Raw genomic sequence first — 26,289 nt, forward strand, 5'->3', positions numbered from 1 at the left:
AGCGTCCATTTCGCCAGCCGCTCTCTTGCCGGCCTCTCCTCTGCTGAGCCTCACCGCACTGCTTCTGTTGTTGAGCCTCGCAAGAAAAACTTTCCTTCATTCTTCTAAACTCCTTGTCCTACTTGGATCTGGGGGAAGCTGGAAACACCCTGGGCAGGCCACCGGTCCATTACAGGGCAGATAGACAGACACATACATTCACTCACTTATTCATACCTAGGGGCAATTTAGCATGTGCAATTAGCCTGACCACATGTCTGGACAGTGCGAGTTCATGCGAACTCCACACAGAAAGGACCCTGGTGACCTGGCTGGGGAATCGAACCCAGACCCTTCTTGCTGTGAGGCAAGCAAATGTCTCCAAAATGCCAATTTTACAGGAGGGAGCAAAAACATTACCTTTAATGTTAATGTAAATTTGATTTCAAGCAGTTTCGGAGCATTTCTGTTGGTCCATTCATCATGAAATGTCCACTCAATGTAAAGGGCAGCTGCTGAGCGGAAATTCTGTCAAAAAAGAAAAAAATTGATCATAAACATCAAATCACAAGACTGTCTCTGGGGTGGTTCCCTAAAGGCTGCATCTCAGTACCTTCAGTCAGGGAACATAACTGAACCATAATCCACTGAAATGATCTGTTCTAAGCTGGACTGACTCCACACACCCCGCCTCGCCTCGCCTCCAGGCTTTTACTCTACTGCTCTGTTTTAAAACATTCGGTTATGAAAAGGAACAAATACCAACTTTTCACCTGGAGAACCTGATTTAAGCTCCACAATCAGACCTTAGAACCACTGTAGAACCTCTGAGGGAACATCTACACTGTTTATACCTCGATGAATGAAAAATGGACCTGAACAGACCCTTCATTTCTGACAGTGTATGGGAGACATGGAATCAGACCTGTGTTGTCTTCACATTTCAGATGGACAGAGAGAAGATCGCTCTGGTTTTGTGTCACAAAGTCACAGCGAGACTGGCTGAGCTACAGCCGAGTTAATCTGACCTGATCCACGGCTAATGAGGCAAGCAGACGCAGCCTGATCTCGTTCATACTCTCTCTCTGTCTCTCTCTCTCTCTCTCTCTCTCTCTCTCTCTCTGTCTCTCTCTCTCTCTCTCTCTCTCTCTCTCTCTCTCTCTCTGTCTCTCTCTGTCTCTCTCTCTCTCTCTCTCTGTCTCTCTCTCTCTCTCTCTCTCTCTCTCTCTGTCTCTCTCTCTCTCTCTCTCTCTCTCTCTCTCTCTCTCTGTCTGTCTCTCTCTCTCTCTCTCTCTCTCTCTCTCTCTCTCTCTCTCTCTCTCTCTCTCTGTCAGATGTAGGTCAGTGGAGAGATCTGAGTCACTGTGATCCAGTCTGGAGGGAACAGCGCGAGCGACTGGAGTGAGGAAAACACTTGGAGAACAAAACAGGTGAGTTTATTTCATACGGAGTGGACGAGCTCTGTCTTTACTGCAGAGAACATTTACTCAAGTACATGTACTTAAGTACTCATTACGATGGATTTCTGAGCTTATTTAAATGCTAATAGTTTGACTCCTGCTCAGATACACTAGAAGCCAAAGATGCACTGCAGGTGAAAGACCTGAGCCGACACAAAGCAGGCTGACTCAGCAAAATAAATAAATAATACAAATAAACCAGCTGTTATTCACGTGTTTGAAACTCTCTGCTTGTGTCTATACTTTTTGTATATGTGTAGGAAAAGTATTTACTTCTTCCTCAGTTCCACTTTTTCACTACCACTCAGTAACTCTCTTTCCTGGGTTTCATGTGGTTCTGCCTCACTGTCTCACACTCTCAGTGTGGAACCTCAGCATTTTTAGACCAAAAAGAGCAGATTAGAGTCAACAAACTACAGTTCCTGTGCTGAGCGATGCTGGATGGGCTGCACTGCAGTTCTATAGGGCGACTATCGCTACTACATGTACTTGAGTTGCTTGTTGCTGAAGTAGCAGTAACTGAGCGTGGGTTTAAACCCAGGGGTCGACAGCACACGGCTCCAGAGCCGCATGCAGCTCTTATACTGCCCTGTTGCGGCTCCAGATTTGGGGGTAAAAATAAAACATTGATCATTTGGAGATAAATTGACTTATTTGTATTTATAGTCACTCCAGCTGGTTTCCTGATACGTTGAATCTGCAATGAGAAACTGATAAACACTAAAGTCTCGAAGCTGAAGTCAGTTTCTCTGTCTTGTTTGAGTTTTCCCGTTCCACCTTAAATGGTGCTGCTACATTCTGGTGTCTCAGGCACTATTTAAGGTGGAATGACAAAACTTGAACAAGACGACGGCGAATGGGAATCGACTTCAGCCTCGTAAAAAGTCAAACATTACGAGACGCTTTACAAGAAACTGTTGTAATTCTGAGGAAAAGTTTCCTGCTGGAGATGCGAGAAAAGCAGCTATAGCTGAGCTGAAGCTTAAAGCTGAGCAAATTAAGTCTGCGTTTTTGTTTCTATTATACTTTTTATCCTCTACTAGCACATCAGCACATATTGAGACATATTTACAGCCAAACTGGTGGAAATGGTGTGGCTCTGTAGGTGGTTTGAATTTTGTTGAAACTTCTTCTTAATATTTGGGTTGCTGACCCTGGTTTAGGCTTTGCATGTCTTGTCCCCCAAAGGCTGGTGGGAAACACAGTTGTGAGAATTAAGACCAGGGCTCATAAAACCAAGCACTTTAAGGAGCACTGAAACAGTATCTATCTGTGTTTCACGCTGACATGACTGGCCGTTGAACTGTGCATGAAACAGCTGCTACTCAGCTTCCACGAGTTAGTCGGTTTCCCTGCAGCGTGCTGTCAAGAGCTGAAGAGCATCTGAAGCTTTTTGTGCTTAGATTAAAAACTCATGCAAAGCTGATGTAACAATAACAAGAGAGCACTAATTAGACTGTAACCAAACACTGCACTAGTACACAGTAGCTACAACAACAGAACCCTATCACATTCCAACCATAACAGTGGAGAACTGTCACACTGTGAGCATAACAATGAACCAATATCACCACATAACTATAACAAGGGACTATTATTGTGATGTAGCTCTTTAACAAGGGGACTATCCCACTGTAACTATAACAGGCCACTGTCACAGCATAACTAGTCTTATTAACTACTATCACATCATGACTATAACAATAGACCAATATCACATTATCACTATAACAGACACAAATCACAACATAACAAATAAATATTACTTACTGAATAACTATAACTATAAGCATAACTATTACAATGGACAATGGTCACATCATGAATTAAAACAACAGACCACTGTGACACTATAACTATAACAGACCACTGTCACGCTGTAACTATAAGAACCGACCACTGTCACACCATAACTAATCTTATTAACTATTAACTATCACATCATCACTATAACAGACAAAAATCACAACCTAACAAACAAATATTACTTACTGAAGACACAATACACAGCATAATTACAACAGACCACTGTCACACCATAACTATAACAACAGACCAGTCACACCATAACTATAACAACAGACCAGTCATACCATAACTATAACAACAGACCAGTCACACCATAACTATAACAACAGACCAGTCACACCATAACTATAACAACAGACCAGTCATACCATAACTATAACAACAGACCAGTCACTCCATAACTATAACAACAGACCAGTCACTCCATAACTATAACAACAGACCAGTCACTCCATAACTATAACAACAGACCAGTCACTCCATAACTATAACAAAAGACCGGTCACACCATAACTATAACAACAGACAGGTCACGCCATAACTATAACAACAGACCAGTCACTCCATAACTATAACAACAGACCAGTCACACCATAACTATAACAACAGACCAGTCACTCCATAACTATAACAACAGACCAGTCACTCCATAACTATAACAAAAGACCGGTCACACCATAACTATAACAACAGACAGGTCACGCCATAACTATAACAACAGACCAGTCACATCATAACTATAACAACAGACCAGTCACGCCATAACTATAACAACAGACCAGTCACGCCATAACTATAACAACAGACCAGTCACGCCATAACTATAACAACAGACCAGTCACACCATAAGTATAACAACAGACAAGTCACTCCATAACTATAACAACAGACCAGTCACTCCATAACTATAACAACAGACAAGTCACGCCATAACTATAACAACAGACAGGTCACGCCATAACTATAACAACAGACAGGTCACACCATAACTATAACAACAGACCAGTCACACCATAACTATAACAACAGACCAGTCACACCATAACTATAACAACAGACCAGTCACGCCATAACTATAACAACAGACCGGTCACGCCATAACTATAACAACAGACAGGTCACGCCATAACTATAACAACAGACCAGTCACATCATAACTATAACAACAGACCAGTCACACCATAACTATAACAACAGACAGGTCACGCCATAACTATAACAACAGACCAGTCACGCCATAACTATAACAACAGACCAGTCACACCATAACTATAACAACAGACCAGTCACGCCATAACTATAACAACAGACAGGTCACGCCATAACTATAACAACAGACAGGTCACGCCATAACTATAACAACAGACCAGTCACACCATAACTATAACAACAGACCAGTCACACCATAACTATAACAACAGACCGGTCACGCCATAACTTTAACAGACAGGTCACGCCATAACTATAACAGACCAGTCACTCCATAACTATAACAACAGACCAGTCACACCATAACTATAACAACAGACCAGTCACGCCATAACTATAACAACAGACAGGTCACGCCATAACTATAACAACAGACCGGTCACGCCATAACTATAACAACAGACCAGTCACGCCATAACTATAACAACAGACCAGTCACACCATAACTATAACAACAGACAGGTCACGCCATAACTATAACAACAGACCAGTCACGCCATAACTATAACAACAGACAGGTCACGCCATAACTATAACAACAGACCAGTCACACCATAACTATAACAAAAGACCAGCCACTCCATAACTATAACAACAGACCAGCCACTCCATAACTATAACAACAGACCAGTCACACCATAACTATAACAACAGACCAGTCACACCATAACTAAAACAACAGACCCGTCACTCCATAACTATAACAACAGACCAGTCACGCCATAACTACAACAACAGACAGGTCACGCCATAACTACAACAACAGACCAGTCACACCATAACTATAACAACAGACAGGTCACGCCATAACTATAACAACAGACCAGTCACGCCATAACTACAACAACAGACAGGTCACGCCATAACTACAACAACAGACCAGTCACACCATAACTATAACAACAGACAGGTCACGCCATAACTATAACAACAGACAGGTCACGCCATAACTATAACAACAGACCAGTCACACCATAACTATAACAACAGACAGGTCACACCATAACTATAACAACAGACCAGTCACACCATAACTATAACAACAGACAGGTCACGCCATAACTATAACAACAGACCAGTCACACCATAACTATAACAACAGACCACTGTCACACCATAACTATAACAACAGACCAGTCACGCCATAACTATAACAACAGACAGGTCACACCATAACTATAACAACAGACCAGTCACGCCATAACTACAACAACAGACAGGTCACGCCATAACTACAACAACAGACCAGTCACACCATAACTATAACAACAGACAGGTCACGCCATAACTATAACAACAGACAGGTCACACCATAACTATAACAACAGACCAGTCACACCATAACTATAACAACAGACAGGTCACACCATAACTATAACAACAGACAGGTCACGCCATAACTATAACAACAGACCAGTCACACCATAACTATAACAACAGACAGGTCACGCCATAACTATAACAACAGACAGGTCACACCATAACTATAACAACAGACCAGTCACGCCATAACTATAACAACAGACAGGTCACGCCATAACTATAACAACAGACCAGTCACACCATAACTATAACAACAGACAGGTCACGCCATAACTATAACAACAGACAGGTCACGCCATAACTATAACAACAGACAGGTCACGCCATAACTATAACAACAGACCAGTCACACCATAACTATAACAACAGACAGGTCACGCCATAACTATAACAACAGACCAGTCACACCATAACTAAAACAACAGACCCGTCACTCCATAACTATAACAACAGACCAGTCACGCCATAACTACAACAACAGACAGGTCACGCCATAACTACAACAACAGACCAGTCACACCATAACTAAAACAACAGACCCGTCACTCCATAACTATAACAACAGACCAGTCACGCCATAACTACAACAACAGACAGGTCACGCCATAACTACAACAACAGACCAGTCACACCATAACTATAACAACAGACAGGTCACGCCATAACTATAACAACAGACAGGTCACGCCATAACTATAACAACAGACCAGTCACACCATAACTATAACAACAGACAGGTCACACCATAACTATAACAACAGACCAGTCACACCATAACTATAACAACAGACAGGTCACGCCATAACTATAACAACAGACCAGTCACACCATAACTATAACAACAGACCACTGTCACACCATAACTATAACAACAGACCAGTCACACCATAACTATAACAACAGACAGGTCACGCCATAACTATAACAACAGACAGGTCACACCATAACTATAACAACAGACCAGTCACGCCATAACTACAACAACAGACAGGTCACGCCATAACTACAACAACAGACCAGTCACGCCATAACTATAACAACAGACAGGTCACGCCATAACTATAACAACAGACAGGTCACACCATAACTATAACAACAGACCAGTCACACCATAACTATAACAACAGACAGGTCACACCATAACTATAACAACAGACAGGTCACGCCATAACTATAACAACAGACCAGTCACACCATAACTATAACAACAGACCAGTCACTCCATAACTATAACAACAGACAGGTCACGCCATAACTATAACAACAGACAGGTCACACCATAACTATAACAACAGACCAGTCACGCCATAACTATAACAACAGACAGGTCACGCCATAACTATAACAACAGACCAGTCACACCATAACTATAACAACAGACAGGTCACGCCATAACTATAACAACAGACAGGTCACGCCATAACTATAACAACAGACAGGTCACGCCATAACTATAACAACAGACCAGTCACACCATAACTATAACAACAGACAGGTCACACCATAACTATAACAACAGACCAGTCACGCCATAACTATAACAACAGACAGGTCACGCCATAACTATAACAACAGACCAGTCACACCATAACTATAACAACAGACAGGTCACGCTATAACTATAACAACAGACCAGTCACACCATAACTATAACAACAGACAGGTCACGCCATAACTATAACAACAGACCAGCCACTCCATAACTATAACAAAAGACCAGCCACTCCATAACTATAACAACAGACCAGCCACTCCATAACTATAACAACAGACAGGTCACACCATAACTATAACAAGCAAGCAAGCAAGCAAGCAAAATTTATTTATATAGCGCTTTTTACAACAGGTGTTGTCACAAAGCAGCTTTACAGAACAATCAGCATTACAGAGAGAAGAGAAAAGAAGAGAGAAACTCCGGGTCCGAGCCCCCATGAGCGTCGCCAGCGGCAACGGTGGCAAGGAAAAACTCCCTAAAAGAGGAAGAAACCTTGAGAGGAACCAAGACTCAGAAGGGGAACCCGTCCTCCTCTGGTCGACACCGGACAGCGAACATTATTAGTATGAAGTTTTATAGTAAAGTGGGAAAAGAAAGAGAAGATCTGAGGGTGAGGACTGCACAGCGCTGTACAGCAAGAAGCTCAGTGGTGGTCAAACCGGTCCAGAAGGCTGGTGAGCAGCGGCACCAATCAAGGCAGTAGAGGCAACAGCATCAGGCGCACAGGATGGGCAGCTGATCAGCTCGGCAGAGAAAGGAGAAGAAAAAAAAAAAAAATAACAACAGACCAGTCACGCCATAACTATAACAACAGACAGGTCACACCATAACTATAACAACAGACCAGTCACACCATAACTATAACAACAGACAGGTCACGCTATAACTATAACAACAGACCAGTCACACCATAACTATAACAACAGACTAGTCACTCCATAACTATAACAACAGACCAGTCACATCATAACTAACCTTTTGTTACATGTTCAATGTTGCTGCTATGGGAAATTCATTCTCTCGTTCTGATTGGCTAGCAGTAGATTTATAAAGAACTTCATAGAAAATCATTATATTATGCAGTGCTTGGTCTGAAATGTCTGCCTGTGTTTGAGCAGTGATGATTCTATGAATATCCTGCTGCCCTGTGGGTCATGAACATGAGCAGGTGTTTATCCGGAGGCTCTTGTGCCCGTTTCTGTAACCCAACTCCAGAGTGTTTACTGAGCCGGTGCTGTTGCTCCTCAGTCCGAGTGTGTATGCGTTTCTGCAGTGTTTACTGAGTTAAACTGCTTTAAAGTGCTAGTTTGTATGATTGCTCCTGTTGTTTGACTGCTTCTGTCCTCCACCATGACGAGAACAGCACCGCAACTTGGCCACTTGGTGCTACATTGATATTACGTTCACATTACGAGCCGCGTTGCTCAAATCCGATCTCTCTGACTCAGTGTTTCTCAGCTTCATTATTAGAGCCAGACGAAGGAGAAAAAGGTGAGATGAGCTGCTTTTCCACCGTTTACAGGCTTTACCGTCTGTTCGGCGCTGTTGCCATGGTAACGCTGAATGATGCCGCATGCGCAGTGGACAAATAGCGCATGGATTCCGATCTGAGCGTCACGTTAAGGTCATCGGATACGTATCTGATCAGCTCAGGTCGGTTTTGAAAAGATCAGATTTGTGTCCACACAGCCCTGAAAACACCGGATCTGAGTCACATCAGGGCAGGAAATCAGATTAGTGCCACTTTAACCTGGTAACGTAACGAAGCCTTAGCTGTACCCGATTTCTTCGTCTGACTACGAGGGCCGTTCATGCGGTGCCTTCTTGTGGGAAACTCCAGAGTAGATCTGTCACAGATACTACACCCGTTTGAGATGAGCGGTTCTTTCAGCTGCCTGTGGTCATTTTCCACATTTGCCAGTTTTCAGAGAATTGTGTGTGTGTGTTTGAGGTAAATAACTGAAAATAAATAAATAAAATAAAGCAGTAAACGTGTACCGGGGAGCGAGGAGGCGGACGGACGTGCTGAGATAAGCGAGATTTATGAAGGGCAAATCCAGAACATCCAACACAGCAGATAACACCACAAGACAAGGGGCAAACACAGGGCTTAAATACGCAGGGAAAACGAGGGAAACAGGTGGAGACAATCAGGGGCGGAGTCAGGAAACCAGGGGGCTAAACCAAAACAAACGCACATGGAGTGGGAGGAGCCAATGCTTTTCCTGAGACATCATGGGGCTTCTAATAAAAGCAAACCTAGTTTTTACATCTAACTTGGTCCTCGAACACATTTAGAGCTAGTTCTAACGTTTAGCCAATGCTAATGTTTTTAGCATGTATGCTAACAGAGTGAGGTTTTTTTTTCCGTATTTTCTCTCCAGTGAAGAACACGTAGCTTTGCTGAAACATGATCCTGTGTAGACGTTTGTGTCTGTGCTGATTCCACAGCACTAGCAGGAGAGATCGCTGGTGCACATTTTGCTTTTTGTTGAATAATTTAAAAAATATTTAATTTGGAATATTCTCGTTTTTATACAAGCAACATGAACATCCCTGCTACTAATGAGTTGTAGCTCCTACCGTTCAGCATGAGGGCAGTGCAGTGTGCCAGTTTAGCCCATCAGATTATCTAAGAACACTGACTGAGAGCCAAACAATTACCAGTTAACAGTAAAGCCAGTAAAACCTCAAGGTTCTTTAGTAAACAAAATGGTTCTATATAGAACCATGAACACTCATAGAATGGTTTGCATGATTAAAGGGTTCTTTGCATGGTTCATATTGATGGAGAATGTGTTCTAGATGCTTCTATATAGAACTTTTTGAAAAGGGTTCTATATAGCACCAAAAAGTGTTCTGCTATCAGAATAAGCCTGATATTGTAACAATAGAAGAACCCGTTTTGGTGCTACGTAGAACCCTTGGGGGTTGTCGTGGGCTAGAGGTTAGGGAACCAGCCTTGTGGCCGGAAGGTCGCACGTGACTGAGGTGCCCTTGACCGAGACACCTAACCCCCAACTGCTCCCCGAGGTGGATTGGGCTGCCCACTGCTCACTGCCTCCTAGTGTGTGTGTGTAGTCACTAGTGTGTATGTGGTGTTTCACTGCACGGATGGGTTAAATGCGGAGGTGGAATTTCCCCGTTGTGGGACTAATAAAGAGGATCTTACTTGTCAAAAAAGTAGAACCATTTTCTCCACTTAAGAACCCTTGAAGAACCATAATGTTTAAGCGTGTGCTTAAAACCAAAACAATCTGGAAGACCCTAATAAAGAAGAAAATCCAAATGTTTTCTCTTCATTTAGTTTCATGTCTGTGTCAACTGGAACAAAAAGACTGAATGTCTTCTATTAGGCTTTGTGTGCTGAAGGAGTCTGAGCTGTAACGCTGTCTAAGAACTGACCCCACAGTGCGGAGGCCGGACTGAAGCCCAGCTGCACTTGCTGTGAGCTGGTCAGCTTCTTCAAAACGATGCTGCACTGTAGGAAACAAGTCGGTGATTAAAGTGATATCGACTTACATGCCATGAAAACACAATCTGGCTCAGATCTGTTTAAAACACTGACCGGTCGCTCTGAATCTTGGTGGGAGACTGCGGCTAAGAGATGTGGTGATGTGGGCAGAAGCTCACGCCGCTACGATCTTCTGTAACAACGTAAAAAGTCAGTGTTACATTGGGCCCCCGTTAGGTTGTTCCCCCGGCTCCCCACACATGTATTTTAACATTTTACACTAACATTAAAACCTTATTCTCGGTTCATATTCCCCCTGTGTTATTGTCTGCTGTCCGGTGTGGTCTAGAGGAGGACGCATTCCCCTTCTGAGTCTAGGTTTGTTCCTCTTGCTCTTAGGGGGTTTTTCCGTGCCGCTGTCGCCACTGGCGACGGTCCTGGGGTCTCGGACCTGGATTTTTCTGTAAAGCTGCTTTGTGACAACACCTGTTGTAAAAAGCGCTGTGTAAGTAAACTTTGACTTGACTAACTGGACTCGGCTGATTCGGCCACTTTAAGCTTCTGTTTTAATAGCTGCAAATAACGACCAAGAAAATAATTCAATCCTTAATCCTGACGGTTAACTGGCAGCTGTAATCTGATGACGGTGGTGGCCTTTAGTCCAGAGTGCTCACTGAGATGGTGCTGCTGCTTCACACTGTGTGTATGTACAGTTCCAGGTCTGGTGTGTTTACAGAGTTGGTGCCGTTGCTCAACAGTCTGGGTGAGTGTCCAACATGTCGCTCTACAGGACAGGCCGAGTCTCCCTCCACCCCCATTGGCTGGGGTTTATAGGTCGTACGGCTGCTGCGGTATTCAGGACGGGGATCCATATAATTGGCCTCTAATTGGCTGTCGCGTCTGCATGCCATACCAGCTGCCCACAGAACCAGTTCAGAGAAGAGCAGCTGCTCCTAAACAGAGCTAGACAGACATATTCATATATTCATATGCCCCAAATTATATATATATAAGAAAGATTTTACATTTATTATAATATTTTAAAATGATGCTGATGCACTATACAGGGCATAATCTGTAAATAGGGTTCATTTTAGGCTTTGGAACTCCTTAAAATTGAGCTTTGATTTACACTCTTAAAAAACATGGTTCTTCAAGGGTTCTTCAGTAAAGCAAATGGTTCTATATAGAACCATGAACACTCAAAGAACCCTTTGCAAGATTAACCCGTTCTCTGAATGGTGAAATGGTACTTCAGATTGATGGAGAACGTGTTGTATTACAATCTCAAGCTTATAACAATAGAAGAACCTTTTTTGCGCATAGTGATCTTAGGCTTATGTGCAGCTGCTCAGCCATGGAGACCCATTTCATGAAGCTCCTGATGGACAGATCTTATGCTGATGTTGCATCCAGAGGCAGTTTGGAGCTCTGTAGTGAATGAATCAACAGAGGATAGGTGATTTTACATGCTATGCACTTCAGCACATGGTGGCCCCACTCTGTGAGTTTGCATGGTCTACCAGTTAACAGCATATCATTTCACACTAATAGCACTTACAGTTGTCTGGGGCAGACCTAGCAGGACAGAAATGTCAGAAACAGAGGTGGCGTCCTATGACAGAGCCATTTGGCCATATAGTGTACGAGGCTAGAGTTGGGCTATAGAACGTGTTAAATCAAAATGCTTTACTGTTTCTTTCAGTGATGTCTCGGGAAAGTCCGAGTGGCTGGAGTGTGTGGGACGGGAACAGGGAGACAGAGGCCATTCCTGCTGTGACGACCCTCGACCCAGAGGAGCGAGGGGTGCAGGTAGGACAGGTATGCATGTGTGTATGTTTGTAAAAAGTGGGTGTGATAGTTCAACCAAAAATTTAAAATTCTCCCTCACTGCAAATGTAGCTCAGCTAAGACGTGTTTAACCCCAGCTGGTCCGGTTGGCGATCCTGTGCTGCTCCCAGACTGGACTCAGCTCGGCAGCAAAGTGACAAGTTTCCCTTGTGCACCTTTAATAAAGATTAAGACCCTTATTAATCCCACAACAGGGAAATTCCACCTCTGCATTTAACCCATCCGTGAAGTGAAACACCACATACACACTAGTGAAGACACACACACTAGGGGGCAGTGAGCACACTTGCCCGGAGCGGTGGGCAGCCCTATCCGCAGCGCCCGGGGAGCAGTTGGGGTTTAGGTGTCTTGCTCAAGGACACCTCAGTCATGGACTGTTGGCTCTGGGGATCAAACCGGCGACCTTCCGGTCACAAGGCTGGTTCCCTGACCTCCAGCCTTGTTCTTTGCATGTTCTTCAGATTGATGGAGAATGTGTTGTGCATGGTTCTATACTGAACATTTTTGAAAATGGTTCTATACAGCCCCAAAAAGGGTTCTGCTATTGTTAGGATGTCAAGCTTGTAGCAATAGCAGAAAACTTGTTGGTGCTACACAGAACCATATACAACATGTTCTCCATCAATGTGATGAACCATAGAAGGACCATCTTTTTAAGAATGTAGGATCAATGAAGTGCATAACATTTTGTGCGCTAAGAAAACTAAATGCAGCCTGTAATTCTCTTGGAGGAGGGGGATAAACACCCACGTGGTCGATCTGGATGGGAATAAATCACAGAGTGGCAGCAGTTCAAGAGGAAACGACCCCAGTACCACAATAATTTACCAGAGCTTACGTTGTGTGTGTGTGTTATATATCTATCACATTTATGTCTTGTAGGTCTTGCCCAAATAATTGGAATTCTGGAGTTAATTTGTTACATTTGTTGTCATTTATTATTCAAAACGTTGTCTTTAAAGCCACACATTTTAAAGGGCTCATATCCAGCATTTTTCCCTTGATGTCCACTTACAGTATTTGTGTTTGTTTACGTATCAAAAACAGTCATAATTCCTTTGTTTTTTTAATTCCTCTGGGATGAGCTTGAGTAATGAAGGTCCAATGAACAGCTTTGAGATAGTTAGAGTTGATAGACCTCCAATGAACACCTTTGGGATGAGCCAGTGAAGCTCCACTGAACACTTTTGGGATGACTTGGACCGATAAAGCTCCAATGAACACCTTTGGGAAGAGTTGGGCCGATAAAGCTCCAGTGAAGACCTTTGGGATGGGTGGGGCCAGTAAAGCTCCAATGAACACCTTTGGGATGAGTTGGGCCGATAAAGCTCTAATAAACACCTTTGGGATGAGTTGGGCCGATAAAGCTCCAATGAACACCTTTGGGATGGGTGGGGCCAGTAAAGCTCCAATGAACACCTTTGGGGTGAGTTTGGCCGGTAAAGCTCCAATGAACACCTTTGGGATGGGTAGGGCCAGTAAAGCTCCAATGAACACCTTTGGGGTGAGTTGGGCTGATAAAGCTCCAATTAACACCTTTGGGATGAGTTGGGCCGATAAAGCTCCAGTGAACACCTTTGGGATGAGTTGGGCTGATAAAGCTACAATGAACACCTTTGGGGTGAGTTGGGCTGATAAAGCTACAATGAACACCTTTGGGTGAGTTGGGCCGATAAAGCTCCAGTGAACACCTTTGGGATGAGTTGGGCTGATAAAGCTCCAATGAACACCTTTGGGATGAGTTGGGCTGATAAAGCTCCAATGAACAGCTTTGGGATGAGTTGGAGTGATGAAACTCCATTGAACCCCTTTGTGTGTGTGTGTGTGTATGTGTGTGTGTGTGTGTGTGTGTGTGTGTGTGTGTGAGCAGTCAGACTATGAGGAGTACCAGCCCGTGACGGAGTGTGTTCCAGCTGAGACGCCTCTGGTGGTTCCTGTAACCGGGGAGTCATTCTGTCAGTGTCCGACACAAACAGACCTGAGCTCTCAAACACAGCTGGACACGTACGCACTCGAGTGTACCTGCGGAGAGGACGAGTCAGGTAACCTCTGCACGTCTGAGTGTCTCTAAACAGCAGTTTCTAAACTTTCAGTGCAAGTCAGTGTAAAGAGGTTTTATTCCAAGTGATTTTAGAGCATTTCTATTGGTCCAATTATCGTCAAATTCTCACACAATGTAAAGGCCAGCTGGTGAGTTGAAATGATGTAGAAAAATAAAAATCAACAAAAACGGAGATAAATGGTTTTCTTTGGACAGCGACGATATGTTGAGTCACTGACAGTGATGAATGTAATTCAATACAGAAAAATCAATAAAAAGAAAAGAGAAAGAAAAAAGTGGGAGAGAGTAAAGAAATAAATATATCGTCGCTGTCCAAAGAAAAATAAGTATCTCCAAAATAGTAACTTTACAGGAGAGGGCAAAACGTTCTTCGCTTATAGTGTAAATTAATGGAAAAGGTTTTTATTCTAAGCAATTCTGGAGCATTTCTACTGGTCCATTCATCATAAAAATGAATACACAATGCAACGTAAAGAGCACAAACAAATTGAGATACAGGTTTTTCATTGGGCAGTAATGTTATACGTATATGTATATACAGTCACATAAAAGTGTACACATACAGCAAAAGATACATCAGTTACCAGTTAATGCATTGCCCCCAAAGGGTGCAGTGTAAAGCTGTAATAATATAATAATGCCTCCCAACTTTTCAAGAAAATACCTTCTCAACTGGACAAACCCAAGTCAGAATATGTGTACAACTGTTATTAACATAAAGAAATGAGAAAATGGTCCACATATTCTGGAGAATTTATTAGATGATCCTTTAAAGACCATCTATTTTTTCCAAACTAAAAAAATAAATATATGATTAAGAATAGCCATAAACCAACTCCACTGAACACCTTTGGCATGAGTTGGGCCGATAAACCTGCAATGAACACCTTTGGGATAAGCTGGAGTGATGAAACTCCACTGAACACGTTTGGGATGAGTGGGGCTGATAAAACCCCAATGAACACCTTTGGGATGAGTGGGGCCGATAAAGCTCCAGTGAACACCTTTGGGATGAGTTGGGGTAATAAGGCTCCAATTAACACTTTTGGGATGAGTGGGGCTGATAAAACCCCAATGAACACCTTTGGGATGAGTGGGGCCAATAAAGTTCCAATGAACATCTTTGGAATGAGTTGGGCAAATAAAGCTCCAGTGAACACCAGTGGGATGAATTGGGCCAATAAAGCTCCAATTCACAGTTTTGGGATGAGTGGGGCCGATAAAGCTCCAATGAAGACCTTTGGGATGAGTTGGACCAATAAAGCTCCAATGAACACCTTTGGGATGAGTTGGGCTGATAAAGCTCCAGTGAACACCTTTGGGATGAATTGGGCCGATAAAGCTCCAATTCACAGTTTTGGGATGAGTTGGGCCGATAAAAGCTCCAATGAAGACCTTTGGGATGAGTTGAAGCGAATAATGAAGCTAATTCACCTAGTGTGATAAGTACGGTTCATTTGATTTTAATGTGTGTGTGTGTGTGTGTGTGTGTGTGTGTTGCAGGTTGTGTGTGGGTGTGGCACGAAGAGTGTAAATCTCCCGCAGTGTTGCTGAGCTGCTCTAACAGGAAGGTGAGTTTTCACCCCGATTACAGCTGCGGCACAGCGGCCGTCCGTGGGTCAGCAGAGCTACGGCACGGTCAGCACTTCTGGGAGATAAAGATGACCTCGCCTGTGTACGGCACTGACATGGTGAGATACGTTCTGTAGAGATGGGTGCACTTATTTAAACATACTCTTAGTGTTGGTTCACTTAACTGGATGTTCTTAATGGGGCTAATTTGGCTAACAAGTAGTGCAGTCTTGTACCCCACCAGTTAGCATGGTGCTAACTGCATGTCTAAGTCATTATGAAGGAGAGATGATTGCGAGACTGCAGGCGTCCCGAAGCCGGAATTCTGGCCGTACTTCAGTCCGTGTTCGTAGATAATAGTCATCAGAATCAGAAACCACGTCATCAGGTGTGTTTAGGATCACTGTGTGTGTGTTTGTGTGCAGATGGTGGGGATCGGAACGCCGGAGGTGAATCTGGATCAGTTTAGACACAGTTTCTGCAGCATGCTGGGAGCAGACGCCCACAGCTGGGGGCTCTCCTACACAGGTACACACCGCAGGTCATGTGACCTTTCCCTTTATTTTAATAACTCATTTATTTGTAAGCAAACAAAATGTTGCTTCAAGCTCCCAGGAAGCACAGTGTAAAGTGTCAAATGGGTTTGATATGAAAATTAAGGGTCAAATTAAACATTTAGTAAAATTTGAATGGAAAAAAAGACAGAAATATGGACATCTTTATATTCACTGTGTAACTCGCCGTAAGTCGAACAAGCCTGCAGTCATTTAGGGTAATTGTTTGGTATTTGGGTGAGTAAGAATTACAATTATAAGTATTTACATGTGATAGTCGCACAGGCCATCTGCTGTTATTTTCAGGAATCCCTGAGCTGCTTAGATATGCCATTGTTTGACACGTTAATGCTAACAGACATTTGATACACTATATTTCCAAAAGTATTCGGTCGTCTGGCTTCACACGAGTGACGTCCCATTCTTAATCCATAGGGTTTAATATGTCGGCCCACCCTTTGCAGCTATAACAGCTTCAGCTCTTCTGGGAAGGCTTTCCACAAGGTTTAGGAGTGTTCATGGGAATTTCTGACCGTTCTTCTAGAAGCTCATTTGTGAGGTCAGACACTGATGTTGGACGAGAAGGCCTGGCTCACAGTCTCCACTCTAATTCATCCCAAAGGTGTTCTATGGGGTTGAGGTCAGGACTCTGTGCAGGCCAGTCAAGTTCTTCCACACCAAACTGGCTCATCCGTGTCTTTATGGACCTGCTTTGTGAACTGGTGGGCAGTCATGTTGGAACAGGAAGGGACCGTCCCCAAACTGTTCCCACAAAGTTGGGAGCAGGAAATTGTCCAAAATCTCTTGGTGCTGAAGCTTTAAGAGTTCCTTTCACTGGAACTAAGGGGCCGAGCCCAACTCCTGAAAACACCCCCACACCATGATCCCCCCTCCACCAAACTTTACACTCGGCACAATGCAGTCAGACAAGTACCGTCTCCTGGCAACCGCCAAACCCAGACTCGTCCATCGGATTCCCAGATGGAGAAGCGTGATTGGTCACTCCAGAGAACTCGTCTCCACTGCTCTAGAGTCCAGTGGCGGCGCTTTACTCCACTGCATTCCACGCTTTGCATTGCGCTTGGTGATGTAAGGCTTGGATGCAGCTGCTCGGCCGTGGAAACCCATTCCATGAAGCTCTCTACGCTGTTCTTGAGCTGATCTGAAGGCCACATGAAGTTTGGAGGTCTGTAGTGATTGACTCTGCAGAAAGTCGGTGACCTCTGCGCTCTATGCCCCTCAGCAGCCGCTGACCGCTCTGTCATTTTACATGTCCGACCACTTCGTGGCTGAGTTGCTGTCGTTCCCAATCGCTTCCACTTTGTTATAATCCCACTGACAGTGGACTGTGGAATATTTAGTAGTGAGGAAATTTCACGACTGGACTTGCTGCACAGGTGGCGTCCGATCACGGCACCACGCTGGAATTCACTGAGCTCCTGAGAGCGACCCATTCTTTCACTAATGTCTGTAGAAGCAGTCTGCAGGCCGAGGGGCTCGGCTTTATACACCTGTGGCCATGGAAGTGACTGGAACACCTGAATTCAGTGATTTGGATGGGTGACTGGATACTTTTGGAAATAAAGTGTATCTTTATGAATTAAAGAAAAAAAATTTACCCAACACCTGCAAAAGTTTGTAATTTTTTAATTTAATAAAAGTATCACCTCAGATACCTTTTCTACCTTGTTAGTCTGGAGTGTCTGTGAGCTAAAGCAAGAATTTTGATGGTGAATCATTTTGATGGCCATTATGGAACAAAAATAAACAATTAGCATGAGGCGAATGTGGTTTTTATTGATTTTCTGTCCTCTTGGATTCACCCAATGAAATGAATATATATACAGAATAAAAGAAGAATTGTCCTTGAAGGGATTAAGTGTCCAGTACTGCAAACAATGTTAAAGGGCTATTGGACAGAGCAACTACTACAGGCCCAGTAGAACAAATAAATGACTGCACTCAAAGGGGTAAATAAATAAATAAATAAATACATGGACAGTCAGTGTTGATATATATTACTGAACTTTAACAGTATTTGTGTAACAGAAAGCAGTCAGTTTAGTCAGTCAGTGCCAGCAACATAGCTTAAATATGTGCCTGTTTGAGAGCTCTCTGGGCGTGGCCTAATATTCTGATAAGCATGTGTGATTGACATCCTTCAGTCTGATACTCCCAGCTTACCCATATGGACAAATATGTACTCTAAATTTCTTTATCATATATATTTCTGCAGTGTATGAAAATGGATGAAAATGTATTTGTTAAATATAGATTTAAAACCCATTTATCAGTGTGTGTGATTCTCTGTGCTGATTTGAGCGTAACGAAGGTTCCAGATGTAGCTAAATGTACTGACTGTGATCTGCACTGCGCTTTACCTTAATCAGGTACGTCTGCATTCAGACTCTCACACCCAATGTACTTCACATAAACAAGATATCAGATTAGACCTGCATTTCACAGGGTATCAGTACCTACAGCCCTCGCTTCTGTCCTGCTAAAGGACCATTAGATCAGATTTAACACGAAGACACTGGAACACAAACTCATTTCTGAAGGAATCAGACAGTGAAGAGCATCAGACAGGATTCTGGAGATGTTCCTCCACTTTCAGATGGAGCTGATAAACTCATTTCTAAAGGAATCAGAAAGTGAAGAACATCAGACAGGATTCTGAAGATGTTCCTCCACTTTCAGATGGAGCTGATAAACTAATTTCTAAAGGAATCAGACAGTGAAGAGCATCAGACAGGATTCTGGAGATGTTCCTACACTTTCAGATGGAGCTGATAAACTCATTTCTAAAGGAATCAGACAGTGAAGAACATCAGACAGGATTCTGGAGATGTTCCTCCACTTTCAGATGGAGCTGATAAACTCATTTCTAAAGGAATCAGACAGTGAAGAGCATCAGACAGGATTCTGGAGATGTTCCTCCACTTTCAGATGGAGCTGATAAACTCATTTCTAAAGGAATCAGACAGTGAAGAGGGTCAGACAGGATTCTGGAGATGTTCCTTCACTTTCAGATGGAGCTGATAAACTCATTTCTAAAGGAATCAGACAGGGAAGAGCGTCAGACAGGATTCTGGACATGTTCCTCCACTTTCAGGTGGAGCTTATAAACTCATTTCTAAAGGAATCAGACAGTGAAGAGCATCAGACAGGATTCTGGAGATGTTCCTACACTTTCAGATGGAGCTGATAAACTCATTTCTAAAGGAATCAGACAGCGAAGAGCATCAGACAGGATTCTGGAGATGTTCCTACACTTTCAGATGGAGCTGATAAACTAATTTCTAAAGGAATCAGACAGTGAAGAGCATCAGACAGGATTCTGGAGATAATCCTCCACTTTCAGATGGAGCTGATAAACTCATTTCTAAAGGAATCAGACAGTGAAGAGCATCAGACAGGATTCTGGAAATGTTCCTACACTTTCAGATGGAGCTGATAAACTAATTTCTAAAGGAATCAGACAGTGAAGAGCATCAGACAGGATTCTGGAGATGTTCCTCCACTTTCAGATGGAGCTGATAAACTCATTTCTAAAGGAATCAGACAGTGAAGAGCATCAAGCAGGATCCTGGACATGTTCATACATTTTTAAATTATAACCCCATTTCCAAAAAAGTTGGATGCTGTGCAAAATGTAAATAAACACAAAATGCAATGATGTGCAAATCATTTAAACGCTGTATTTCATTGAAAATAGTACAGAGACAACAAATCAGATGTTAAAACTGAGAAATTTTGTTGTTTATTGAAACATTTTTGCCCAATTTTAATTTGATGCCAACAACGTTTCAAAAAAGTTGGGACAGGGGAACAAAAGTAAAGCATGGCAGGTAAAGTTGTGTAATGCTAAAAAACACCTGGTGGTTGATTGGCAGCAGGTCAGTATCATGACTGGGTATAAAGAGCAGCTCAGAGAGGCGGAGTCTTTCAGAAGTAAAGAGGAGGAGGGGGTCACCACTCTGTGAAAGACTGGACCATCAAATAGAGCAACAACTCAAGAAGAACGTTCCTCAACATAAAACAGCAAAGAGCTTCTGCTTTCCATCGTCTACGGTGCAGAACATCATTAAAGACTCAGAGAATCTGGAGAAATCTCTGTCTGTGAGGGACGAGGCTGAACACCAGTATCTGCTGGCCGTGATCTTTGGGCCCTCAGGCAGCACTGCATTAAAAACAGACATGGTTCTGTAGTGGAAATCACTGCATGGGCTCAGAAACACTTCTGAAAACCACTGTCTGTGAACACAGTTCATCACTGCATCCACAAACGCTGTTAAACTCTAAAACACAAAGAAGAACCCAAATATAAACAGGATCCAGAAACGCTGCCACCTTCTCTGGGCCTGAGCTCTTTAAAATGGACTGAGGGGAAGTGGAAAAGTGTCCGGCGGTCCGACAAATCAACATCTGAAATTCTTTAGGAAATCATGGACACTGTGTCCTCCAGGCTGAAGACCACTCAGCTGGTTATCAGTGCTCAGTTCTAAAGCCAGTATTCATGATGGTTTAGGGGGCATTAGTGCTCATGGCCTGGGTGACGTGCTCATCTGTGAAGGCTCCATTAAAGCTGAATGATATAAACATGTTTTATCAACATCTGCTGCCGTCCAGACGACGTCTTTTTCAGAGAAGGCCTTGATTATTTCAGCAAGACGATGTCAAACCACATTCTGCATGAATTACAGCAGCACTGCTCTGTATTAAAAGAGTTCGGGCGCTAAACTGACCTGCCTGAAGTCCAGACCGGTCACCACTGAGAACATTTGACACATTATGAAATGAAAAATACGACAAATGAGCCCCTGAAACTGACGAGCAGCTGAAATCCTGAATCAGACAAGAACAGAAAACATTTCACTGTCAGAGCTGCAGCAGCGTCTCCTCAGTTCCCAAACACTGACAGAGCTGTTAAAGAAGAGGAGGTGGACTCAGCGGTGAACAGACCCGTCCCAACTTTTATGGAACGTGTTGCTGGCATCAAATTCAAATGGGCAAATATTTAAAAAAACAATAAAATTTCTCACTTTCAACATTTGATATGTTGTCTTTGTAGTATTGTCCTTTTAAAATGCAGGTCATATGCTCTGCACATCATTGCATCCAATTTTTATTTACATTCTGCACAGCGTCCCAACTTTTTTTGAAAATGAAGTTGTATTTGAACTCATTTACATAAATTTATTTTTGTATGGTACACTGCTATCTGTAATATTTCCCCACACACTTTAAAATATATGCATTTTAAAATATATTTGGTTAATGTGGCAAAACATTTGGAAATATATTTTAGTGTTTGAATGTATTTCAAAATATATAAACATACATGTCCGTGTGTTTTGTTTCATATGGGTGGGTAAAGCTTGCTTATTCAGCATCCTCACTAAGGCTGGTGTGGTTGATCTGATGAACTGTCACCCCCAGTGATCTCTCTGTGTTCCAGCGATGTTGTCTTCTGTCTCTTTGTGTGCAGGTCTTCTGCACCATAAAGGGTCAAAGGTCAGTTTCTCTCCACGGTTTGGTCAAGGCTCGATTATCGGACTTCACCTGGACACTTGGCACGGAACTCTAACCTTCTACAAGAACCGCCGGTGGATTGGTGAGAGTTAACACACAAAAACACCCTGTGTCCAAAAGCACCAAGGCACTCAGGTGCAACCACTGCTGATAGGTGTTCTTGTGCACTCAGCTTGCGTAGAAAAGCACTGACCAATGAATGAGATGCTCTGGAGCAGCTACACATGACCCTAAGGTCACCATGTCCAGTGCCATGCGTGGGCCAAAGGGGTACAAAGCCCCCCAGCACTGGGCTGTGGAGCAGTGGATCTGTGTTCTGGATGGAACTCCAGTGATGGTGTGATGGAGCTCCATCCAGTAGCTTTGGGATGAGCTGGAGTGTCCAGAACTGACCATCCAGCATCAGTACCTGACCTCACAAATTCTCAATCAGATCCTCACAGCAATGTTCCAACATCTAGAGCCTTTCCAGAAGAGTAGAGGCTGTTCCTGCAGCACAGACTCACAATTAAAACCTTCCTTTCAGAAGAAACTATGGAGGAGCAGCATCTCAATGACTGGGATGTAATCAGAGTCATTCAGAGGGTTTGGTGTGAAGTGGTTCAGATGTCTTTACAGTGGTGGTGATGGGAACCAGGCGTCACCATGACTACAACACAGATATAGACACTTAATTTACCATCCAGAACCACCAGAGAACCTACACGAGTCTTCTGAGCTTATATGGAATGTTGATGATGGAAAACAGTGGAAAATCTGGAATAATGAGTTTTCTTTGGGGACTATTTTGCCGCACAGCGCCCTGCATGTCTCCCTCCACCATGAATGGAGTTGATGTTCTCTAAACTCTCATAAAACAGCGCCTCAGTCATCAGGCAGTGAATTCAGAACCAGTTCATGTAGGAACTTTCTGTAGGAGCTTTTAGAGGGACGACTGGTTCCCATCACCACCACTGTGAGGAGCTTTTAGAGGGGGACGTCTGGTTCCTATCACCACCACTGGGAATAGTTCTGAGTTTCTCTTAAATAAAGCGTTTCATACCAAACCGCTCTGTTTATATCTTAAGTGAATAGTTATGTAGGACATTTTTAAAAATGGGTAGAATTCCCTTTTAAGACAAAAGGAAGACCCAGTTTTTGCACTCTGCCTATTAGTCTGCATTAAGTATAAGAAATCAAGCAAATCTGAGCCGGTCAGTGGTGAACTGTGTCTGAAATCTGGTATTAGGTGGATTTTCCCTGATGTAAGATGTAACCTCTTCCAGGTGTGGCTGCCACAGGTCTGCGGAACAAGTCCTTCTACCCGATGGTGTGCTCCACTGCAGCTAAGAGCAGTATGAAGGTGATCAGCTCAGTTGCCGCCCCCACCTCCCTGCAGTACCTGTGCTGCATTCACCTGCGCGACTACTTGCCGGACGTGCCGGACGCTCTCTCTGCTCTGCCCTTACCGCCAGGGCTAAAGCTACAGCTCAGCCAGCAGCTCGGCTGGGTGCTCAGGCTCAGGAGGCCTGAGGCGTCCACGCATACCTGTGCTGAAGATTCCCAGCCAGGCCATGCCCCCTGTCAGAGCCCTTACCTGGACTCCACCTCCTTAAAACCTGCACATACATACCTGATCTCTCATCCTGACTCCGCCCACACACCTGGACACACACACCCGAGCTCTCATCCTGACTCCGCCTCCTTCACACCTGCAGATACATACCTTTCCCCTCATCCTGACTCCGCGTCCTTCACACCTGCCGATACACACCTGAGCTCTCATCCTGACCCCGCCTCTTTTCTTGATGCTACAGCAACTCCTGACTCAGCCCATTGCACACCTGCAGACATTTGCCTCACCTTTCGCCCTGACTCCGCATCCTACTTTGATGATGATAATGCTGCATATCCTGACTCTGCCTATTGCACACCTGCCCACACATACCTGTCCTCTCATCCTGACTCCGCCTCCTGCAAATATGTTGATCCTGACTTGTTCTCAGACCTTGGCTCCTGTTCTGACTCCGCCTCCTGCTCTGACCCTGCGTCCTGCCCTTGCTGTGATGCTCCTCTTTCTCTTGCGACCTGCGGCCATGACGACTGCCTCTCTAGTGCCTCCTGCTGCTCAGGCCCCGCCTTCCGCCCCACCTCCCCTCTTCCTGATCAGTCCTGCTGCCCTTCCTCTCCTGACCCCGCCCAGTCTAGGCCAGGCGCCACCTCTGGGAGTGACTCCGACAGCTGCACTTCGGAAACCTGCCAGAGGAAACGCTGCCGCTGGACATGACACACACACACACACACACACACACACACACACAGAGACACAGCTCCAGTCGTTTATTACACTTCCTGTCTTACCTCAGATAAAGAGCATGACTTGAACACAGCTAGTTGCCATATGAGTTACAATTTACCGCTTCTACCGTTGTATTTTGTATTCCAGCCAATCAGAATAAGCTCCTCCCCCTGTTCTGGGTCAGGCTCAGGGTGTTTTCTTGTTTAAAAACTTGATGTTTTTTGTGGACAGACTGAGAGTTGAATAGTGTAGCATTTTGAATAGCCCTCAGGTTTCAGAGACATTTATGCATGTGTTGTTTGGGCTTGACGAGTTTCCTAAAGCGCTTTACAAACATTATAGGCTGAAGGAAAAGTTCTCCGATCTGAAAATCTGATCTAAGATGCTCTGGTTTCTTTTCTAGTTATATATACAGAACCTCACAGAAGTGAGTGCACCCCTCACATTTCTGCAGATATTCTGTCTTTTGATGGGACGTCACTGTAGAACTGAAACTCTGATATAAGTTAAAGTGGTCAGTGTGCAGCTTGTACAGCAGAGCAGATTTACTGTCCTCTGAAAAGAACAACACACAGACATTAATGTCTAAACAGCTGGCAGCACAAGTGAGTCCACCTCACAGTGGACGTGTCCAGATTGGGCTCAGGGTCAATATTTAGTGTGACCACCGTTATTATCCAGCACCCGGAACCCTCTTGGGCATGGAATTCACCAGAGCTGCACAGGCTGCTACTGGAATCCTCTTCCACTCATGACGTCACGGAGCTGGTGGATGTTAGACGCCTTGCCCTCCTCCTCCTTCCACTTGAGGACGCCCCACAGGTGCTCAACTGGGTTTAGGTCTGGAGACACACTTGGCCAGTCCATCACCTTTACCTTCAGCAAGGCAGTTGGAATCTTGGAGGTGTGTTTGGTGTTCGTTATCGAGTTGGAAAACTGCCATGCGGCGTCTGACCTCCCACTTCTTCAACCTCTGCAGCAATGCTGGCAGCACTCATGCGTCTATTTCTAGAAACCTCTGGATATGATGTTGAACACGTGGACTCTTCTTTGGTCGACCCTGGCGAGAACTGTTCCGAGTGGAACCTGTCCTGGGAAACCGCTGTTTAACCTTGGCCACCGTGCTGTAGCTCAGTTTCAGGGTGTTAAGTCTTCTTATAGCCCAGGCGTCTTTGTGGAGAGCAGCAATTCTATTCCTCACATCCTCAGAGATTCTTTACCATGAGGTGCCGTGTTGAGTATCCAGTGGTCAGTGTGAGTGAATTGAACCCAAAACACCAAATTTAACAGCCCTGCTCCCCGTTCACACCTGATACTGTGTATATACATATATATATATATACACACGCACATGTATATACACACACTCAAGCCCATCCACTGTATTAGAAACCCCCACCTTATGGTTCCACTCATTAGCCACTTTATGAGCTCTACTCTTATAACTCACTATATAGGTGTGTGCAGCTGAGAATCGTCCAGCACCCAGAAGATACCCAACCTGCACCAGCTCTGTGGTCAGAACCTGACCAGTGATTTAGAGCTAGTTCAGCGATTCTCCACCCAGTGCCCTGCACATTTTAGAGTTCTCCTGTGCCCAACTCAAGGTATTACTCCACTGATCCAACCAATGAACTGATTACCAAGTCCTCCCTGAGGTGAACCAGAGGGGCAGTGCAGGTACAGGCAGTGGCACTACAGTACCAGG

General features: G+C 44.0%; 1 protein-coding gene across 2 annotated transcripts; it reads left to right on the forward strand.

Moving 5' to 3' along the window:
• Window positions 1-1,318: 1,318 nt before the first annotated feature.
• Window positions 1,319-25,051, forward strand: spsb3b (splA/ryanodine receptor domain and SOCS box containing 3b). 2 transcript variants are annotated; one of them, XM_037536993.1, is made up of 7 exons: window positions 1,319-1,409; window positions 12,435-12,550; window positions 14,451-14,622; window positions 16,146-16,333; window positions 16,640-16,742; window positions 22,260-22,385; window positions 23,569-25,051. In XM_037536993.1, the coding sequence occupies exons 2-7, from the start codon at window positions 12,437-12,439 to the stop codon at window positions 24,567-24,569; spliced, it is 1,704 nt and encodes a 567-aa protein (XP_037392890.1). In that variant the 5' UTR covers window positions 1,319-1,409; window positions 12,435-12,436; the 3' UTR covers window positions 24,570-25,051. The 2 variants fall into 2 exon arrangements, with proteins under 2 accessions (XP_037392890.1, XP_037392891.1); XM_037536994.1 differs by having other exon boundaries at window positions 12,435-12,541.
• The last annotated feature ends 1,238 nt before the right edge of the window (window positions 25,052-26,289 follow it).

Source organism: Pygocentrus nattereri, chromosome 3, assembly GCF_015220715.1.
Source record: "Pygocentrus nattereri isolate fPygNat1 chromosome 3, fPygNat1.pri, whole genome shotgun sequence".
NCBI classification, from domain to species: Eukaryota; Metazoa; Chordata; class Actinopteri; order Characiformes; family Serrasalmidae; genus Pygocentrus; species Pygocentrus nattereri.

Excerpts from the sequence above, each read along its gene's own strand:
- spsb3b (XM_037536993.1), top strand. The coding sequence starts at position 12,437 with ATGTCTCGGGAAAGTCCGAGTGGCTGGAGTGTGTGGGACGGGAACAGG. Across the intron at positions 16,334-16,639 it reads CTGTGTACGGCACTGACATG|ATGGTGGGGATCGGAACGCC; the intron begins GTGAGATACGTT and ends GTTTGTGTGCAG. Across the intron at positions 22,386-23,568 it reads CAAGAACCGCCGGTGGATTG|GTGTGGCTGCCACAGGTCTG; the intron begins GTGAGAGTTAAC and ends AACCTCTTCCAG.